The 22,580-nt window shown below is 44.6% G+C and overlaps 1 protein-coding gene across 3 annotated transcripts in view; it reads left to right on the top strand.

Annotated features, from left to right (window-relative positions):
• CLEC16A (C-type lectin domain containing 16A) overlaps positions 1 to 22,580 on the top strand; it is a 462,030-nt gene that overhangs the window by 431,243 nt on the left and 8,207 nt on the right. The window contains exon 23 of one of the 3 annotated variants that reach the window (XM_069210166.1): positions 14,484 to 14,607. The exons of the other annotated variants lie outside the window; for them this stretch is intronic. Coding sequence (XP_069066267.1) covers positions 14,484 to 14,560 — 77 coding nt within the window. The 3' untranslated portion in view covers positions 14,561 to 14,607. The remainder of the gene's footprint in view (positions 1 to 14,483; positions 14,608 to 22,580) is intronic. 3 annotated transcript variants of the gene reach the window in all.

Here is a 22,580-nt window from a genome sequence, read left to right as displayed (position 1 = left end):
TATGCCAGTATCATTTCTATACTCTCCAAAAAATAGGTGTCCCCAGGGCATCAAAATAAATAGTAAGAAAAAACCAGTTGTGATGGACGAGGTGTCTGTAATAACTCATAAACCTTCACTGTAAAAAAAAAAAAAATTGTAACGATCTCCACAAATGTCTTTCTAAGTCAGTTACAGAGTGCCACGATATTAGATATTAGATATGCTGGGTTTCAAATGGTGGGGCCTCGCTCTAAAGTCCCAGTAAGTCACATGTAGAATTTTATCTGTACTGGCTGCAAAGCGTCGCAACATTGAGCGCGCCGGATGCCAATGGTGGGACCGCGCTCCAGGGTCCCAGTAAGTCGCCTGTAAACTAGCACGTTATACTATAAAGCACCGCAATATTGAGCGCACCGGATGACAGTAGTGGGAACGCACTACAGGGTCCCAGTAAGTCATGTGTAAACCAGCGCGTTATACTGCTGTAAACACTTACTGAATTTATGCCATGACTGGCGGCTCCACCTGCCCCAGCTCGATGCTCCCATAAATGTGGGGCTCGGCCAGTGGGCGGAAATTTTAATAGGAAGGCATAGAAATGAAAAAAGGGCCAGTAAGCAGGTGGCCATCTTGCTTGCTGTATCTAAAGTTGCATAGTAGACATAGAAAGGGGACAACGGTGTCTGTAAGACAAATGGAGGCCATATTAGATAGGGAGAATCGTCCCAAATACAATAGGAAGCATGCATGAATGGCTATAACAGGTGATCAAAATAGAATTATCTATATCAGTATTGGGCATAACGTTTTGATTCTAGAAATGGTGAGCAAAACAGAACCTGCAAGCAGGCATAAGGTTGAACAGGTCCTTATGGATGGGGCGTGGATGATATAGGCCAGATCTAGAGGTCCAAGTTCCCAGCCTTGTGGATGGATAGTTGCGCTTGACCCGCTGCCCAGTACCCCAGCGGGGGAGGCCTCGGATGTGTGCCATGTATCCGACACCTCACGTCTACCAGATCAACAATGACACCCGCAACCAGTCTTGTGGGAAACCGAGGGCCTCGGCTCATGATGGGTCACATAGATGCCAGGACGAGTAGTGCAGTTCAAATGTCATCAGTCGAGCGCGGAGTGAGAAGCGGACTCAGGAGGGAGTCCGCAAAGTCAGAGCAGGTCTCATGTTTAGGTTCAGTGTCTCCTCGATCTCACATCACTGGGGGGGGGAGGAATTCAGCCACAAATCGCGTCGTCTCCCGTAGCAGAAGAGAGCGTTCCTCCACCGCTTGCTCCGGAGTGGGCTTGATCCCCAAGCGCAACCAGCGCTTGCGTTTCACCTTGGGGGATGACCAGCCCTCCTCCGCGATCTCCGTCCATACAGACGAAGCAGGCCCTTTGCATGGAGCCAAGTCTAAGCATCTTTTGGAGAGGTAAAGATATGCACTTTGGAATCGTCCTGTACACAAAGTTTGGCAGGGAACAGGAGCGCATATTTAATGTTGTATTCACGGAGGCGCTCTTTTACCTGGTAGAAGGAACCATGTTTCCTCTGAACGTCCGCGGTTAAGTCCGGATAGGCCGTGATCGATGCATTTTCAAATAGCAGAGGGCCTATGTTGCAAAATAGTTGTAATATTAGGTCCCTATCCCGGTAATTAAGTAACCTGGCTATCATGGGGCGAGGGTGTGCTCCTGGTGGCGGTGGTCTGCCCGGAACTCTGTGGGCCCGTTCAGTCAAGAAGAATTTCGGGATTTTGTCCTGCAAGACTGTCTCAGTGAGACACTTTTCTACAAACAGTTCGGCATTAGGTCCCTAGACTTGTTCCGGGAACCCCACCAGGCGAATGTTGTTCCGTCTTGATCTGCCCTCTGCATCTTCAGCCCTGCGCTTCAGTTCATCCACCTCCGTCGACAGATGGAGCATCTTCTCCTGCAGTGTCCAAACCGCTGGGGACAACTCAACTGTATCCTTTTCCACATCTGTGACCCGGTCAGCCGGCCCATGATGGTCGGTCCGGAGTAAGTTGACGTCCGTTATTACTTCACAAATTTTCGATTCCTGGGTGGTTTTGGTATCTATGATGGCCTGCAACACCCTCTCAAACTGCGAAGTGTGGTTGTGCAGAGTAACTTCCATCTGCCACAGCGCCTGGAAGGTCATGTCCTGCTCCTTGAATTTACTTTTTTAGGATCCCCTGTGGACTGACGTCTCAACCTCTTTAGTGAAATCTCTATTCGTTGAACTCTAGTTCCATCTTCTCTGTGTAACATTAGATATTCCTGTGATTGCTTTTTACAATTCCTGATGCGGGCTCGGAGCAAATTTTAACTCTAGGTTCAAGTAGCAGACCTCAAATGTCTGGCAAAATATTGTAAGCTTTCATCAATTTTAAGCTCCAGACCTTCCTTGACACCTTCCCTGTCCTCGATCCCAGGCGGCTTTGGCTTTTGACCCATTCATAGGATATAGAAACCCTTGGTGTCTGATAAAAGAAAAAATGGCTTCACCCCTCTGATTAACCGCTGTATGGAGACAATAGCAGGGTTGTTTCCACACTCCCCATTGGTTAAACATAGACGATAAGCAAATCTTCCCATGTAACATCTCAAAACTACCCTTGCAGTTTTTATTGCCACTCCATAGCATGCATACTGATCCGAACTGAATGAAAGAATTCATGCCGTGTGTACATGTTGTGAAGAAATAAGTTTTGCTGAAACAGTTGTGTTTTCTACTTTACTTGCATACACCCTTGTTTTAGGCATAACACTGTTTCTACTAAAAAGCTGAAAGTATCTGTTTCACTTGACCACTACCTCTTCTGTGAGTCTTACATAACATTTCATCTTTGGGCCAGAACATCTAGTAATGCAGATTTAGGCAAAATAATGCTTCTTGCTAGGGTAGAACGATTTTACTGGAGAACCAGGAAAGACCCTGCACAACTTCAAATCAGGTATCAAAAACAAGTGTTTTATCTGTCTGAAAGTATTTCTGATTCAGTTGACAATGGTGAAGTGGCCCAATTCATCAATGCGTTCGGGGCAGGGAGTTGTCTCCCCTTTTTGTCTCTAATTGACCTCGGTTGCCCTTGAATAATTTTTTATCTGTTTATTTATGAATTAAAGCATTCATTTTTGGTGGAGCATTGTAATCCTTGAATGTTGTTATGATTCCGACTACACATGCCACATTGTGTCCTTCATCCAGAGTATGCATGTGTTCACACATGTATAGCGTGTCCTAGATGAAAAACAGCAGAACACTGACCTGAGGACACCTGATCAACTCCCTAGGTCTCTTTGTTTTGAATTGGAAATGTGTGTGGTGGCTTGTCGTGGAGAAGAAATATTTGATATTTCAGACATTAGAGATTGTGCTCTCTTTACCTCCTGAAGGTAAAGAGGACTGACCCAACCTGTAACATCTAAGCCCAGCTCTTCACAAAAATTTGAAGCAGCTAAATTATTGCCCTTATACAACAAGACCTGATTTGCACAGTAGGTCTATCAAATGCTTTAAATTATCAGTTTGATTTGCTCCCCTTCTGGAATGGCTATATCAATCTGTGATTATTCAAAAAGAAACCTGGTATTTTTTAGACTCTTATGGTGAAATAAATTGTGTCCAAGAATTATAATTATTGTGTCAGCAACAGGAAATGGTTCTGATTGGGTTCTCAACAAGAAATCCAAATTGAGAGACAGGGAAAGTAAACATCTAAAAGCTACTAGTTGTGTTGTTACCAGTTTAATATGTTTGTGTTATGGCTACTGATAATATTTATTCTGATGGATGGAAATGACAGACTGCATGTAAGTGCCACACCTGCTCACTGGTACTGGGTCCTTTCTTTCCGCTGTCTTTGACGTGAATCCACAACTCCACTGGCAGCTTTTTTGGTTTTTCGATGGCGTTAACATTTGCTATCATTGTGCTAAGAACAATGTCCTGATTGAAAACTGGAGGATTCAATCTGTGCCGAGATTGCAGTAAGCAGATGTAATTTATGGGCATGCTTAAAGTTTTTGTTATGATTGAGCTATGGGTACGTCTCTAAGTCATGCAAACTGTCTCTTCGTGTACACATAGGCGATACGGGACTTGGAGATGAAACTCAGTTTTTGAGTATAAGAACAGGTCACAGTGCTTTGTCTGTGACCTGTTCTTATGCTTCACAACAAAGTTTCATCTCCGAGTGCTAAATCACCTGTGGGTACATAAGACCCCTTTCCAAGTTGCAGGCCCAGTTGCCTTGAGGCCGATCTCATGAAAAATCCACTTGCCAGACCAAAATGTCTTCTGGTAAGTCCAAGTTGAAGTCTAAATATAAGCTTAAGAAAGCCAGGTGGGACCCCAGCCCTCAACTCAAAGGTAGCAGGCATCAACATTTTTCCCTCAGCAGTGTCCACTGCATTTGAACTGATCTCGAGCTGGTTCCAGCGAGCCGCGAACTACCCAGGCCATCATCTGTCCCAAAGCAGAACGCAACCGCAGTAGAGGAGACCTGGCTCCAGATCTTTGGTGATCTTCTGGCTTCCTCTGGCTTGACCTAGGGTCCACTCATAGCCACAGGGGTCTACAGCCGGACATCTGGTGGGTGTTCCCCTGACGCCAACTCCCCCTTTTGGGCCCATTGCGGGACTCATGCAGACTCCAATACTCACTTCTGCCCGTTCCAGTCTGGTTCCTTCTGTCCCAATACAGATTCCACCGGCAATGGGTGGCAATCTTTTCCCAATGTCAGTCACTGACCCTGACCCAACATCGGCCTGAAACAGCCCTATGTCATTCTATGGAATCACAAAGGTGTAGCTAGTGGTTATACACCCTGTTTCCGATCTAATCCCTCTTCCCCCCATTCTGGTATCCACAGTTGATTCACACAGTTTTTATTTTGATCTAGTCCTGTTGCAGGGGAACCCTATGCCCATCAAGGCACTATTGGTGATGATGTAGGTGGACACGTTCATCCTCCTGCACTATACTAAGAAGTCATTATATGCAGATTGACAAAATGCCAGTGGTCTGAGATGGAGGTAGCCTCCAGGGATGCTAATGGAAGAAAGTGCTTCATTTACAGTGGTAGCTCGGAGAACAGCTGAGGCCCTTGAATTGCGGTTGCCCAATGTAGAAACAAACACAAATGTATTAATTGAGACTCTTCTACCAGGACGTGCTTCTACTGAGCTATTGTTGCCATTTAATGAAGCCCTAATCTATACCCTTCTGGCTTCGTGGTATAAGAAATGCTCATGCCTGTCAGTCAGTGGACCCATGACTAGGTGGCATAGGCCGGCCTCAGTGATCCTGGCTTACTTACTAAGTACTCGATAGCGAGAAGTGTGATTATGTAAGCTTCAACAAGCAAGCTTAATCCAGATTTCTTTCAGACCAACCCTCCAGATGGGAAGTGAAAAAGAGTTAATGCTTTGAGTAAGAGGATGTTTTCTTTGACCAGTCTTGCACTCAGATGCACAAATGCAGTTGGTCTTCTGGGGGGAGTTACACCCCCACACTATGTGACATGGCCATCAAGAGTTTGCCGGCTGTCTCTGAGGACCTCTAGGCCTTGCTAGCCCAAACAATATGATGGCGAGAATGCAGCCAAGTATGTGTTCTGAGCAGGCGTGGACACAACAGACTGCATCAGTAGAGCTACTGGTACAAGTATGGTGCTCTAAAGACATGCCTGAATGCAGTCAACCAGATTTTCCTGTGATGGGCAAGCATCTTTAAAGTTCATACCTTTCAGTGGCTAAAGGGTGTTGGGAGAAAACGCTGATTCTGATGGATACTCTTTACTGCACATTCCTTACCTTAGAATATTCCATAGGCACCAGACAGCGTCTTCAGATTTTCCATAGCTGTACTCCTGCATGCTGCTCCATATTGCCTCAGAAGTAACACAGCCGAAAATGTATGTAAACACCAATTGTACGTGCACTCATCAGTTCCTTTCTTTGCATGCCTTTCAGCATGAATCTTGGGTTCCACTATCGAATTTGTCACTTCCTAAAGACTTCCAAACTTTATATAGTTGTAGGAAAGTACCTTCTTTCTTGGCATGGTTACCTCCATTTTCTGCCTGATGTCGGTGTGCTTGACTGTGTCTACTGGGATCCTGCTAACCAGGACCCCAGTAGTTATGCTCTCTCCCTTCATAATGGTTGTTGGATACTGTAAACACAGTATTTCATCCACAATTAGCATAGTGGTGCCCGCTTAGAAGTCCCTAGTATATGGTACCTAGGTACCCAGGGCATTGGAGTTCCAGGTGATCCCTATGGGCTGCAGCATATATTTAGCCTCCTATCGGGAGCCCGTGCAAAGGCTTCTGCAGGACTGCCATTGCAGCCTGCATGAAAAGGTGTATGCACCCTTTCACTGCCATTTACACTGCATCAGGTCACTTATAACTCACCCCTATGGCAGGCCCTCCAGCCTTGAGGGCAGGGTGTAAAGTATGTGTGGGTGAGGGTACCCCTGTACTAGCAGAGGTGCCCCCACGACCTCCAGAACCATTTTCCCAAACTTTGTGAGTGTGGGGACGCCATTTTACATGTGTACTAGACATAGGTCACTACCTAAGTCAAGCTACATAATGGTAACTCCAAACATAGACAGATTTGGTATCAAACATGTTGGAATCATACCCTAAGGCTTTTGCAAGCATTGATTGTATGATTCCATGCACTCTGGGGGCTCCTTAGAGGACCCCAAGTATTGCCATTTCAGTCTTCTGAGGTTTTCCAGCCTCCCCCAGCTGCTGCCACCTCATAGACTGGTTTCTGCCCTCCTATTGTTTGAAAATCTCGAGCCCAAGAAGGCAGAAAAAAGGATATGCTTTGGGAGAGGGATGCACCACCCTCTCCCTTTGGAAATATATGTTACAGGTTTGGGAGGGGTAGTCTCCCAAGCCACTGGAAATGCTTTGAAGGGCACATTTGGTGCCCTCCTTGCATAATCCAGTCCACACTGGTTCTGTGACCCTCAGTCCCTGCTCTGGTGTGAAACTGGACAAAGGAAAGGGGAGTAACCACTCCCCTGTCCATCACCACCCCACAGGTGTTGCTCAGAGCTCCTCCAGAGGGCCCCTGGGTTTTACCATCTTGGATTCCAAGTTGGCAGGAAACTCTGGGAGCATCTGAGTGGCAAGTGTCAGCAGGTGATGGTCAGAGCTCTCCCCTGATAGGTGCTTACCTGGTTAGCTGACCAATCCCCCTTTCAGGGCTATTTAGGGTCTCTCCTTTGGGTGGTTCTTCAGATTCAGATTGCAAGACTCCAGCAGGAATCCTCTGTATCCTCCGCTTTGAGTTCTCACTGAAGACATTGTAGCTGGACCCTCCAGGAAATCTTTAAACTGCAACAAAGAAGCAAGACGCCTTCTGCAGCATTGTATCTTCAGCTCCTTCCAGCAGCTGCAACTGTTTCCCTGTCATGCATCCTCTTAGGACAGGCCGTCTTCAGCCTGCACCAGAAGAGCAACGGAATCTCCCTTACAGTGAAGGAGTCATTCCCCTGCTTCAGCAGGCACCTACTGCAACAACAACCGGCTGAGTGTATCCCTTCTCCTGCTGAGCTGCATGGATCCTGCATCACGGGTGGTGGACTGAAGTGGTCCAGGCGGTCCTGACGTCCCACTGTCCAACTTTGGTGAAGGTAAGAGCTTGCCTCTCCATGCAAGATAGTACCCCCATGCACGCATGTTTTTCAGTTGCCAAGGATTGTTGGCATTCTTCCACAAAGTTCTTCGTGCATCTTACAGCTCCGGCCCCCATCACTCTATCCTGCGACGCACAGCTTCTTGAGTGGTTCTCCGGTGATGTAGGGGCCTTTGTCCTTATGCTGCATGGGCCTCTTTTGCACCTTCCTTGCCCCCATGCTGTGGGACTCCTGTGCATGCTACCTGGTCTTCTGTGGGCTCTCTGAGTTGCCGAGAGCCCCCTCTGACTCCCTCTCCTGGTTAGAGTCCACCTGGTCCTTCCTGGTCCTGGGCTGCGCCATTTTCCGCTAACTGAAAGCTTTGCGTGTACCAAGGCTTGTTTGCGGACTCCAGCAATGCAAACCAGACTGCAATCCTCCATCCAGCATCAGACATCATTTATACCAACCAGGAACCCGACTCCGTCTTCTTGGGTGCAGTACTGGCTGTTCATCTTCACTGGTGGTTCTTCTTTTTCACCTTGATCCTGGTTAGCAGGGGCTCCTGTTCTTCCTGGACTCTTCTGTGCTTCTTGGACTTAGTCCCCTTCTTCCACAGGTCCTCGGGTGCAGGAATCCACTGTTGGTGCCTTGAAGTCTCTTCTGGTTCTTGCATAATTCTTCTTGTCGTTTGTGTGTGTTCTGGGAAATTTACTCCTGCTTTCCTGGGCGCTGGGGTGGGTTCTAGTACTTACCTTTGGGGTTTTCTAGTACGCCCAGCTGCCCTCTATACACTACACTCCCATAGGTGGGAAACCGACATTCACATTCCACTTTCTTAGAATATGGTTTGTGTTCCCCCAGGCCCATTTCTTACTATTGTGATTTCCACTAATTGTACTGTTTTCAAACTGTTTTTATGCCTATTTCTGCATACTAGTGTATTACATTTGTGTATTACTTACCTCCTAAGGGAGTATAGTCTCTATGGTATTTTTGGTGTTTGTGTCACTCAAATAAAGTACCTTTATTTTTGTAACACTGAGTATTTTCTTTCATGTGTTTGAGTGCTGTGTGACTACAGTGGCATTGTATGAGCTTTGCATGTCTCCTAGATAAGCCTTGGCTACCATCCACAGCTACCTCTAGGGAGCCTACCTTCTAGACACTGCTTACACTACACTTATAATGAATAACTGGTCCTGGTATAAGGTGTAAGTACCATAGATACCCACAAAAAGCCAGGCCAGCCTCCTACATTGGTGGTACAGCAGTGGGATAAGTACTTGCAATTGCCTTATCACTTTGTCACCTGGTAATTTCCACAGGAAAGACTACGCTATACCTAGAGATATACATTATACCCAGTACAGGAATCTAGTTTCTTACCTTCTTTTCTGAGAGACTAGAGCTTTGGTAGCTTAGGTACACCCTACACCACCCTAACCCACACACCATGTCTACAGCTGGACCTAGCTGTTAGGACATGGGCACTTTCTATGAGAGCATGATCTTCAAGGAATTGAAGAGGCTTTGTTCAGAAAGAAAATTAGACATGGGGAAGAATCCCAATGAAAATTTCCTTCTGAGCCTCCTTCTTCAGGATGACCAGGAGCATCTGGTAGCCAGGAGGAGGAGGAAAGCTGTACACCCATTGAATTATAGAAGAATCTTCCAGGTTCCGGGGAGGATTCGTCCAAGAATCTGGTACCTAGTAGACCAACTAGTGTAGCTGGTAGTGGGAGGGGAAGCCACTCGGGTATTGCTCCCTTGACACCCAGAGGACAGGTAGCTATTGGCACAAAGACTAGGTAAAGATCCACCTCTGCCCATTCCCACATCACCTTATTTTCTGAGGTGTCACACTGCACAACTCCAGGGGATGACTCTATAGATAGAGAGCTCAGAAAGCTGAGACTGGAGGAGGCCAGGCTGGGGCTGCAGCAGCAACAGCTGGCTCTAGATAGGGAGGCCTTGGCAGTGGAGAGGGAAAGACAGGGGTTGGGGTTAGCACCCTATGGTCGCAGCAGCATTAGTTTCAGGGCTTATAGAGCCAGTGAGGACTCCATTGATTCCAGACACTTGCACAAAACTGTTCCCTCATACAAGGTGGGTGATGATATATACAAGAGGTTTGCTGCACTTGAGAGGGCCTGTAAAGTTCATAGGGCCCCTCAAAGGTAGTGGTTTGCTAATCACTGATTGTCCTTCTCTGACAAGGGGAGGGATAGAATTCTCACTGTCGGAGAAGAGGACGCAGACATCTACAGTATTTTAAAAACAGTACTCTTGGAAGGTTTTGGTCTGACCACTGAACAGTATAGGGAAGACTGCCATCGGACCAACAGGCAGACCCCTGCTTTTGTCCAGGTATGGGGTCGGCGGGCACCTTCCATAGAGTAGTGCAGGCTGAAGGGCTAACATTGCTGTGCTCTCACATTAGATGCTAGCAGTATAGGTAGAAATTCTTAGACTCATGAACATGTCAGGATGCTGGGACTATTTATATGTTTTACTCTAATGGTCTCAGTCATATACATATTATGTTTTAGCTTCCTAATAATCGCAGCTCATACCTTTTATTATAGAATGCAGTTGCTTCAATAAACGCATTGAAGCCTATCCTGCATTCCTTTGTCTGCCTTTGCAATTATGAGACTTTGTGCAAATGAGAGAAAGGGGTAAGATCTGTTCCACCACGACTTCCCTGAGGAGTCAGGGTGTCATGTTTTTAGGCTGCCACAAATCACCTTTACTTTCTAGGTTTGGGTGAGGTGCTGCTAGCTAGCCAAGAAGGTCAGACCAACATCTTCCAGTCAGTGTGGGAATGACTCATTCACCCACACATGGTGGTGCTGCTGCCCGGAAAACAGGCAGTCTTACCCCCATTGTATGAATCCTACAACACATGAGTGGCATGGTTCAGTTTCGCGAAGTTGCAGGTAACCCAGGCTAAAGTCCAGGTCACACAATCATTACTCTGTCTCCTGATTCCAGTGAAGCGTCAAAGATACCACAGAATTGTGCATAGAAGTTTTGAATGGTTAGAAGATGAATGTGCGCAGAAGTCTTGAATGGTTAGAAGATGATAGTATATATTACAGAGTAATAAAGAGTATAACGACCTCTGGAATATTCCACAGCTAACTGGTTAAAGTTTCTCTCAATATATACCCTAGGCAATATCATAGATGTCTGGCACTATTCCACGCATGCTCGTACTTTGAGCCACATACCAACTTTTCATTGAGGCGATTTGAACTCCACCATCCTTGATTTTCGGACAGTAAAGCTTAGAAATAGTGAGCAAGGTTTGCCTATTTCTGAGTTGTACTGTCTAAAACAGTGCACTAGCTCAGCAAAATATTGGTATAATGTATTTTATTTTACTTAGACACTGCAAGAGCATAAAAACTGTCACTTGGCCGGTGCAGCTCATCATTACACAGCCCAAGGTTTGTAACATTCAATAAGTGCCTTTGTCACTTTTCTGTAGAATTATTATCCTCTCTGTGAAAAGACAGTAGAATGAACAGACCTTGTTTACTATTAACGTGGGGACCATCCAGTAATATACGTAAATATCTGATAGAGACATCCTGGCTCAGATTACTTACTGAGACATCAGACTGGATCCAGAAGATTCTTTGTGAGCAGTACCTCTGCGTGCCGGTAGGTGGCTTTGCTCCGTTCTGCAGAGCGTCGGCTCTGTTGTCATCGGAAAGTGACGTTGCGGTCACCTGTATATGCGCCACCTCGGCACGCGGATGTCAATTTTTTTTCTTTGCACCCTTAATTCATGTCGCAGCGTGACCGCGTAGCGAATGCATCACTGGCCCGCTAAAGGCAGGCCCGTCTGCGCCCATCCACGCCTCAACTGCACCCAGGGCCACGACTGCTGGTCCCTCCTCCCCCCGCAGATACACCATCACTGAGCCCTACACCCTTAACCTGAATGACGCAACAAACACTGCCACCTCGCTGACCCACGCTCCACGTTAGGACCTTTCACCTGCACCCGCTGCCACTTCACTTGCCACAGCACACCAGCCCACCGACCACACACCAGACCACAAACCAGCCCACCTACCAGCCCTATCTATTCAGAGATAAGGATTCTGCTGATAGATGTCTCTATCACATTAGCAGGTTACTTACCTTAGGTAACAGATTATCTGGCAGAAGCAATCTCTAGCCCCAGAGTCCTTACCAACGTGACCATCCTTGCAGCTGTGAGGACAGATTCCTAAGGTTAGGGATGATGCCTTTCAGGGCCCCAGTTCGGACACTACAACTACACTACCAATGTCATTGCACTACATGGCTCTGGGCTCCTGCTGTGGAATATTGTGCAAAGAAACGGACATCTACGCCCCAAGGTAGAACATATACAGGTGATTGCAACGTCACTCCCGCAACAACGATGCCGCAGGGGTACTGCTCACAAAAAACCTTCTGGATCCTTTCTGACTCTTCAGAAATTCAAAAGTAAGGAATCTGCGGTTTGATATTGTCTCTACCATGTAATTGGTTACTGAAGGTAGGTACCTTGTTCTTCAGTGTCATCAATTTAATAACTACATAAAGTAAGTTCACAACAGATCCCTTTCCGTGCACCAGTATGTACATAAACTGAGACAGGCCCCATTCGCGCTCACATCCAATGTCTTGTACACAGAGGGTCTAAACTTAATTCTAAGTAGACTCATTTTTTTAAAATTATGTTTCTTGTATTTTTATATGTTGTGAGTCTCATAATGCACCGTAATACCAATTTCTATAATAAGAGCAGTGAGAAGTAACCTAGTAGAAACAATCATCCGCTTTCGTAGGAAACTGCCTTCTTAATGGCTTTCTAATGTTACTGAAGACCATCAGTAAAGAGGTTCTTTCTTCAGAAGGTTAGACAATTTTTTCTGGGGAAATGTGATGCTCGTGGCTATTTTGTTTATCTTTAAGGTCCTATGTAACCTTTACATCACCTAGGAAGGTTACGTTCAGTTATTTTCAGCTATACCTCACTCTGGCAGAGGCCATCCTTTATATGCTCATTGGAATTCCTGTTTGGCACTATGTCATGAGGTATGTTTTCTTCACCTCTAGGCCATCCGCACGTGAGCACACCTTGCCTTCTGCACTACTCAATAATTGGTATAAAACTTTCCGCCACCTAGGATCTGTGTACGCTTTAACGAACCAAAGGCAACATCAGTGGCATTTCAGCAGATACAGCCGAAGGGCACATTCAAGGCTGCTCCAGGGCTACTTTTCATGCCATCTGGAGGCTGTTTTCTGAAATGTATAATCTTAAATTGATGTGCCCTTTGGCAACAGGTGTCTGAAAAAGCATGAGAGACATGTTTGCGTAAAGCATAGATATCCAAAGCCTTTTCATGTTTTTAGGGTCGAGCCTGCGTTGCATGCGCTCGTGCATGCGTATCGCTGCAAGACGCTTTAGTATTTAAAAAAGGGCTCGGAGCCCTGTCAACTTCACGTCAGTGTTTTTTATTGGTTCGTGGGCTCGCCTAATAAAATCTGCTTGCTTTCATTAGTCGAAGGCATGCATTCGTCATGCCTTTTCCGGTAGCTAGCCCTCCTCGAACGCAGCGACCAAGTACAGAAAACATGCAAGGCTCGCTGTTTTTCGTCGGGCTCGTGGACTTCTTTTTCTCCAATTTACGAGCGCGATCTCGCTTGGCAGAAGTCCAGCGCTTTACAAAGTTAATTTCACTTTTTCGGGTTATGTACATAAATGCACTTTTTCCCGATAGGTGAAAAGTCGGGTTAGGAGTTTACAACGCGATCAGCTCTAACATGAGCAAACGCGAGACCCGTTGCATTGTAAATGCTTGTTTTTTCCTTTTTTCCCCGAAAGTGGAAATAGAAGAGAGCCAGGTTTAGAATTTGCGGCGAGTTCTGCGTTTCAGTTTCCAGTGTAGTGTCTACCACCAGCCACTCTTTATTCTATATAACCAACAGACAGTCTCCTATCATTGTTGAGCTTAAAAGGGGTCTGATCCAGCAAGAAGTTTTTAACGTGCTGGAAAGCAGTTTTAGGTTTTGTAGTGCGAGAAAATCTACGACTAACAGTATGGCTCAACATAAAGGTAAGTGAATCCCTCTTGCTAACTGTAGAAACTGCATTTGAGTGTCTCTGAAGGCCAGGGCATGGCAGTTTTTTTTTTATTCTACATACAGTTTTAAGGAAGAGGCATGTGCTATTACATTTCAGTTATATTACTCCTAGAAACTGCTCACCCTGTACTTGGGTCTGTATTTGGAGTACATTTTTACACAAACCTAGTGCTGTAGTACTATAGTCCTGTTGCACAGGCGTCTTTAAATATATTTCCCGTGTTGGACAATGAAAATGCAGTGATAGTCATCAGTGATAAGCACAGATATAAATACATTACCATGATTAGTTGTAGCATCTTTTGTATTTTATCAGTTTAACCAATCACTAATACGCTGTTTAACATGACTGATTATTAAACCTAACTGTTTGTAACTGGCTGGCGGTATTAAAGTGTAGATAAGTGTGTGTGCTTTTCGCTATTTGTTTTTCTCTTCATGCGTTTGTCTGCCCCATGAGTTGTCTGTGCTTCTAATTAAATTACACATGACCTATGATGACATTTGCTTTAATGTGTTTCAGTGTTAAAGCTTGCAAGCGTTTATTGATTCAGAATGCTGCAAATGATATTCCTTTAACAGTTGTTAAGGTGCAATATCCTCCCTTTAGCTGCCTATCATGTTCCTTATGACATGTTTCCTCACTGTTCATTCCTGTTTTCCTTCTCTTTGTACCATTTTCCAAAACCTACCTATGACCTGTCACTGTGTTTTCCCCTAGTAAGGTCTGGCAGGAAAGGACGGCGAAGAGTGTTTAGTCTGTCGGAGGCTGACAGTCATGGTGGACACTGGGTTTAGGTCTTCAAGCAGCAGCTGCAACCGCAACTTGCACAAAACAAATTCAGGCAGGTTTCTCCATACGATTTCACAAGCCCACCATATTATTTAGAGCATAATCATGATATGCTTTATTCCTTTAGCTGTTAATAATATAGATGCATTTTGAATCTTTATTAGTACTGTTTAGTATCAACCTACAAAAGAAAATAGCTATATCACATTCCAGACTGCATATTGTATATATTTTATGTAAATGTGATATTGGCAGCGTTTAAATCATACATTTCTTTAAGGCGACATAAGCTAAATCATTAGGTGTACTTCAGTTTACATAGTGTTTGCTGACAGACCATTTTTATGTTAAACCTCACTTAAATAGTTCGGCCTTTTGGCTTCCTTCTGATAGGTGCAAATAACACATCTTGGCTTTGTGTCATCCAGAATGCTGCATAAAAAGGTGTAGACCCATGTCATAAATGTATGTGAAATTACGTTTTCTTCATGAAAACTGATTAAGATTGCAGAGGGTATCGCAAGCAGATCTTCTGAATTTCAGTAACATCAGTGGATTGCTAGTGGCCTCCAAAATTTCGTAGTAGCAGGATCTGCATTATCCTCCTCCATGCTCCTGTATGTGACATTTGGTATCTGACAGTATAATGAAATTTACAGCACCGACCTCCCTAACTAAGATGCAGCTAGCAAAAGGGAAAGCCAGTCTTACTGGGATCAGTAAAGCTAAGTTATTTCGAGTCTTTGTGTTTGCCTTGAATTTTATCTTGTCGCAAGCCAATCCATGAATCGATAAACTGAATTCGACCGAGGGTACTGTAGTAAGTAGGCTAGGAGGTACAGTCGGCCATTCTTGTCTTCACGGCTTTTTTCCTCAGGGTGCACAGATATGGAGGTGCCACAAACAGCCTCAATTCAGTATAACAATTCATAAAGAGCCAGTGGCTGACATAGGACAATTGGTAATTAGCATAACCTTTTTGATTGTCGTTCAAGTAATTACAATGAAATTGATTACACTTTGTGGGTTGATACCAATATGTACTAGTACTCTTTTGTAACCTGTTTGGAGATTAATGTTTTGTGCCCATCTAGCGACAACAATGCTGTCATGTTGTGCTTCATTTTCTGTTCCCATTTTAAGTGTGCTAAGCATGTCTTGTTTGCACCCACCCTACGGTTTTCAGCTTTTGTTATTTGCCCTTCTGCTTTTGCTCTTTGTATTAAATTATAATGCATGGCACCTTTTCTTGATGGAATATTGGGTGTGGGTAGAAATGATTAAAATACTCTTATTTATTGGTTGCAAAAGATGGATAAAATGCTAAATATCACTTGTACATGATTGACCTGTTAGAGCTTTTTTATTCTAGAATGCGTCTATCAGGTTTGATTTATTGGAACATATTTCGTCTATCTACATGTCGTGTTTGTAAACAATTTCACAGGGGGTTGTTTACATACATTTGCACTTACTGTGATCTTTTTTTAATTTGACAATCTTTCACGTGGTGCGAGCTGTGAGCTGCTAAACATCTGCTGTCCTTTAGTAGTATATTTGTGCGATGAAAAGCTTAAAATAAGCCTCTGACTATACCCCTTACCTTACTAAAGTGCTGCAGTTGTGCAAAAATGGAGTAGATGCTTCTATGCCCTTTTTTGCTTAAACAATAGGGAGCTCAGCATACAGAATTCGGTTAGCTTCATCTTTTCTTTAATGTAAAAATCCTTGTGATATTTCAGACACCCTTTACTCTTTTCCCTCTTGCACAGGTTACAAAAACGGCTCACTAGAATGCGTGCTCCATTTTACAAAACGTATGTAATATGACCTCAAGGTCCCAAGTCCTAAACTGTATTTGAGTGCATTTCCACCGGCCCCAAATCTTTTTACAGAAGGCTTTTTTTTCTGTCGATGCATTTTAGGACATTGGATTATTTACTTTTTTTCCAAATACATAATATAGTTACGTTTTTTAAAGGGAATAATAAGAAACTACACTGAGGCACAGTTGCCAGCTATGCAACACTTTCAAAGGCACCGCCGGGCTTTGATTTTCTATTTCTCTTTTACAAAACTGTACATATTAACAGAATCGTGCCTCTCTTTTAATTGCCAACAAGCCTAGGAAAGAAAATAATAAAAGGTCATATTAAAAAAAAAAAAAAATCCTGGTTTCGATTTATGGCTCTTGTATACTTCTGCATTCAGTATGTTTACATGTTGCATCAGCTGCAGTAAACGTTTGCAGTATTCCTTCCCAAAGGTTAACAGATGCTTATGTTAGCTATATATCGAGTGAGCTTCTTTCTATCAAGTTAACCCTTGGCAACAGATAGGTTACTGTTTTGACATCATGGATCATAAGCAACCTGTCAGAGGTGGCTTGTCCATTACGTGAATGCGGAATCAACTTTAGCGCATTGAAGTTGAATGAATCTATTAAGATGGCCACTTCAGAGCACTTATGCAAACAGAGAAGTTCCTCAAGTTTGTTTATGTACATTGACTCTGCAGGTGTGGTTCGTTCTGAGAAGGATGATCATGACCATGTATAGGTGGTCTGAAAACAATGTCTCTGCTGAATGACTGACCAGAAGTGGTTCCTCCAGTGTATAGCTTTTGACCAACTAAACAAAAGCCTTCCCACCATAGCATGGATACAAACCGGCCCTACAGATTTGGTTCTTCGATTGCCTATAGTTTGAAATAAAAAGAAGTAATAGACCCAGAGCACCTAAGAAAAATAACAGTACCTAGCTAGTTCCACCAAAAATCTATGCTCAAGTTCCAAACAAAGGTGATTGGTCCAAAGCATAAATGTGTTCAATGGTACACACATAGCTCCTAAGCATGGAAGATGAATAATGCTACAGTAATGGTTCTTACAGCCTCCAGGCTAAAGGATGATAAAAAGATGGTACTCCTACAGAACCTATAAAAAATAACCGTACATAGGGTCTCCCACCAGAAAATCTATGCTGATTGATCAAACAGGAGCAGTCCTAAAAATGCACAGTTCTGTGGAGAGTCCTCCAAAGCATTGATGTTGAGTAAGCCAACAAAGGTGTGCCTTTTTGATTTTAGATGCAGAGCATCTGAACAAAGGATGTACCTTTACTGGATAGAGATGGAATCTTTGTACTGAGAAATGCCCTTCAGGAAAAGGCTGCAGAAAGGCTCCAATTTGTAGAAATTGAATAGCCTAAGGGAAAGATAAATGTAGAATAATATAACCTGGGAAATCCATACATTGATTAGAAATATCTCTGTGACTGATTTCAGAGCATAGATGTTGAATGACTCTGTAGTGGTGTCCCTCCATATCGCTGTTGATCGGCATGTGTATTTGTTGATGAATGTAAAGACTAGAAAATAGTAAGGCATTTTTCCATCAGCATTCACTACAAATGTGTACTGGCAGTGGCAAGCAAATCTATAAATCCATTAATTAGAAAAAGCGCAAGCTCAATTATGTTTTTCCTCAGTTTTTTCCACCTAAAACATTATTGTGAGTGCCAAGCTTTGCTGCTGTTTATTTTTACCTCTATCTTCTGTGCACATGCAACCAGTTTTGTAGGGCTGTTAATGATGCTACTGCTTACTTATCAAACGGAGACATGCATCCATCTACCATCATTCAGTGTCCTCAAAGCCAATCTTATGTCTTTGTCGGTGAGCGATTTTCAGTTCGCTTGGTACATTTTCTGCATTAGTTTGTATCTTTATGTTCGATGGCATGTGTAGCTGCAGATACACATGCTTTGCACATCCCGCCATCTAGTGTTGGGCTCGGAGTGTTACAAGTTGTTTTTCTTCGAAGAAGTCTTTTCGAGTCACGAGATCGAGGTACTCCTCCCATTTCGGCTCCATTGCGCATGGGCGTCGAATCCATCTTAGATTGTTTTTTTTCCGCCATCTGGTTCAGACGTGTTCCTTTTCGCTCCGTGTTTCGGTTCGGAAAGATAGTTAGAATCTCGGAAAATTTGACGGTATTGTTTGCGTTCGGTATCGGGTTAGTTACAACAGATCGACACCGACTTTTGAAGAGCTTCGGTGGCCCTTTGGGGTTTTTTCGATCCCCCGTCGGGGCCTGGTCGGCCCGACCACGTGTCTCTTCAAGGCTGATGGAACGGACCCCATTCCGCTTCTGCCCCAAATGCCACAACAAGTATCCGTATACAGATCAGCACCTGGTCTGTAACTTGTGTTTGTCTCCAGAACACAGAGAAGATACTTGTGAAGCCTGTCGAGCGTTTCGGTCGAGGAAGACACTAAGAGACCGAAGAGCAAGAAGACTGCAAATGGCGTTGGCGCAGACAGGACAAAGACACTTGGAGGAGGAAGAAGAAACCTTCTCCATCCAGGACTCGGACTCGGAAGAGCTCGATCTCTAAGAGACGCCTAATACCGTGAGTAAGACGTCGACACACAAAACTCACGAGAAGACCACAAAAGCCCAGGGGACGCCACCGCCAGCAGGCCATGGCTTAACCCGAAAAGTAGGTGACCGACCATCGGCACCGAAAAAGGGCACGCATGTGTCAAAGTCATCCGACTCCGGTTGAGATACCGGCACACAGCAACCTCGACAGCGGGTCCGAGCATGTTCAGCACCGAGAGGGCGGCACCGAATCAAGTCGGCACCGAGAGACCGGGACGCCAAAAGTAAAGAAAGTGTCGTCGGAGCTGAAAAAGGCTACCGAAAAGGTTTCTATTCCGAAACATCCAGCTTCGGAACCGAAATCAGGTTCCTACACAGAAGAACAGGGACTGTCCTCACAAATGCAAGGACATAAGTTCGGACAAGAACTAGAGTCAGTGGAGCCAGACTACACTCAGAGAAGGCTCCACATCCAAAAGGAAACAGGGAAGATAAGTACTCTTACACCAATTAGGATGAAAAGAATACTTGCCTTTCAAGAAAAGGACAAGCAGCCACAGGCAAAGGTGGTAAAACAAACAACTCCGCCACCGTCTCCACCACCATCAACACACACATCACCGGTAGCCACTCCACCACTGATGCAATCCCCAACTCATACTGGAATGTGTCAGGATGATCCCGACGCATGGTATCTTTATGATGCGCCGGTGTCAGATAACAGCCCAGACTGTTACCCAGCGAGGCCGTCGCCACCTGAGGACAGTACAGCCTACACACAGGTGGTGTCAAGAGCAGCAGCATTTCATAATGTCACCTTGCACGCAGAACCTATTGAGGATGACTTTTTGTTTAACACACTGTCCTCCACTCATAGCCAATACCAAAGCTTACCTATGCTACCTGGAATGCTAAAACACTCAAAACAAGTGTTTCAGGAGCCTGTGAAGGGCAGGGCCATTACTCCAAGGGTGGACAAAAAGTACAAGCCACCGCCAACAGACCCTGTATATATTATGCAGCAATTAACACCAGGCTCTGTGGTAGTGGGGCAGCTCGCAAAAGAGCAAACTCTCACACCTCGGGAGACGCACCACCTCCAGACAAGGATAGTCGCAAATTCGACGTTACAGGGAAAAGGGTTGCAGCACAAGAGGCCAACCAATGGCGCATTGCCAATTCGCAAGCACTGCTGGCAAGATATGACAGGGCTCATTGGGACGAAATGCAGCATTTCATTGAACACTTACCCAAAGAGTTTAAAAAAGGGCACAACAAGTGGTGGAGGAAGGATAAAGTATCTCAAATAATCAGATACGGTCAGCAATGGATGCAGCAGATACAGCTGCTAGGACAATAAATACAGCAGTAACCATAAGGAGACACGCATGGTTGCGGACGTCCGGATTCAAGCCGGAAATACAACAAGCCGTGCTAAATATGCCTTTTAACGGACAGCAGTTGTTTGGGCCGGAGGTGGACACTGCTGTCGAAAAACTTAAAAAAGACACTGATACGGCCAAAGCCATGGGCGCACTCTACTCCCCACAGAGCAGAGGCACATTTCGCAAAACACAGTTTAGAGGGGGGTTTCGAGGACAAACTACAGTACCCACAACTTCACAAACAAGGCCCACTTATCAGAGCCCGTATCAGCGGGGAAGTTTTCGGGGACAATATAGAGGGGGACAATTCCAAAAGAGTAGAGGGAAGTACCAAAGTCCCAAAACTCCTCAAAACAAGCAGTGACTTCCACGTCACAAATCCCCAACACATAACACCTGTGGGGGGGAGACTAACCAAATTTTACAAACATTGGGAAGAAATAACAACAGACACTTGGGTCCTAGCAATTATCCAGCATGGTTATTGCATAGAATTTCTCAAATTCCCTCCAAACGTCCCACCGAAAACACACAATATGTCAAAACAACACATGGACCTTCTAGGACTAGAGGTCCAAGCGCTGCTACAAAAGGGAGCAATAGAATTAGTACCAATTCAACAGAAAGGAACAGGAGTTTACTCTCTGTACTTTCTCATACCCAAAAAAGACAAGACTCTAGGACCTATATTAGATCTCAGAACATTAAATACCTACATCAAATCAGATCACTTTCACATGGTGACATTACAGGACGTAATCCCACTACTCAAACAACAAGACTACATGGCAACTCTAGACTTAAAGGATGCATATTTCCATATACCGATACATCCTTCACACAGAAAATACTTGAGGTTTGTATTCCAAGGGGTACATTACCAATTCAAGGTGTTGCCATTCGGAATAACAACTGCGCCAAGGGTTTTCACAAAATGCCTGGCAGTGGTAGCTGCACATATCAGAAGGCAGCAAATACATGTGTTCCCGTACCAAGACGATTGGTTAAACAAAACCAACACGCTAGAAAGATGTTCACAACACACAAAGTATATCATAGAAACCCTCCACAAACTAGGTTTCTCAATCAATTACACAAAGTCACACCTTCAGCCGTGTCAGACACAGCAATACTTAGGGGCGACAATCAACACAACAAAAGGGATTGCCACTCCAAGTCCACAAAGGATACAAGCATTTCACAATGTAATACAAGCCATGTATCCAAAACAAAGGATACAGGTCAAGATGGTGATGAAACTACTAGGCATGATGTCCTCATGCATAGCCATTGTCCCAAACGCCAGATTAAACATGCAGCCCTTACAACAGTGCCTAGCATCACAATGGTCACAGGCACAGGGTAAACTTCTAGATCTAGTGTTGATAGACTGCCAAACATACACCTCGCTTCTATGGTGGAACAATATAAATTTAAACCAAGGGCGGCCTTTCCAAGACCCACTGCCTCAATACGTAATAACTACAGATGCCTCCATGATAGGGTGGGGAGCACACCTCAATCAACACACAATCCAGGGACAATGGGACACTCACCAAAGACAGTTTCATATAAATCACTTAGAACTACTGGCAGTATTTCTAGCGTTGAAAGCATTTCAACCCATAATAAGCCACAAGCACATTCTTGTCAAAACAGACAACATGACAACAATGTATTATCTGAACAAACAAGGAGGAACACACTCGACACAGTTGTGTCTCCTGGCACAGAGAATATGCCATTGGGCGATTCACAACCACATTCGCCTAATAGCACAGTTTATTCCAGGGATTCAGAATCAGTTAGCAGACAATCTCTCTCGGGACCACCAACAGATCCACGAATGGGAGATTCACCCCCAAATACTAAACGGTTACTTCCAAAGATGGGGAACACCACAAATAGACCTATTTGCAACAAAAGAAAACGCAAAATGCCAAAACTTCGCATCCAGATACCCACAAGATCAGTCTCAGGGCAATGCGTTATGGATGAGTTGGTCAGGGATATTTGCATACGCTTTTCCCCCTCTCCCACTCCTTCCATATCTGGTAAACAAATTGAGTCAAAACAAACGCAAACTCATACTAATAGCGCCAACTTGGGCAAGACAACCTTGGTACACAACACTACTAGACCTCTCAGTAGTGCCTCATGTCAAACTACCAAACAGACCAGATCTGTTAACTCAACACAAACAACAGATCAGACGCGCAAATCCAGCATCCCTGAATCTAGCAATTTGGCTCCTGA

The sequence above is a fragment of the Pleurodeles waltl genome, chromosome 10 (genome assembly GCF_031143425.1).
Source record: "Pleurodeles waltl isolate 20211129_DDA chromosome 10, aPleWal1.hap1.20221129, whole genome shotgun sequence".
Lineage (NCBI taxonomy): Eukaryota > Metazoa > Chordata > Amphibia > Caudata > Salamandridae > Pleurodeles > Pleurodeles waltl.
The sequence above is the reverse complement of the archived record's forward strand: the minus strand, read 5'-3'. Positions and strand labels throughout refer to the sequence as shown.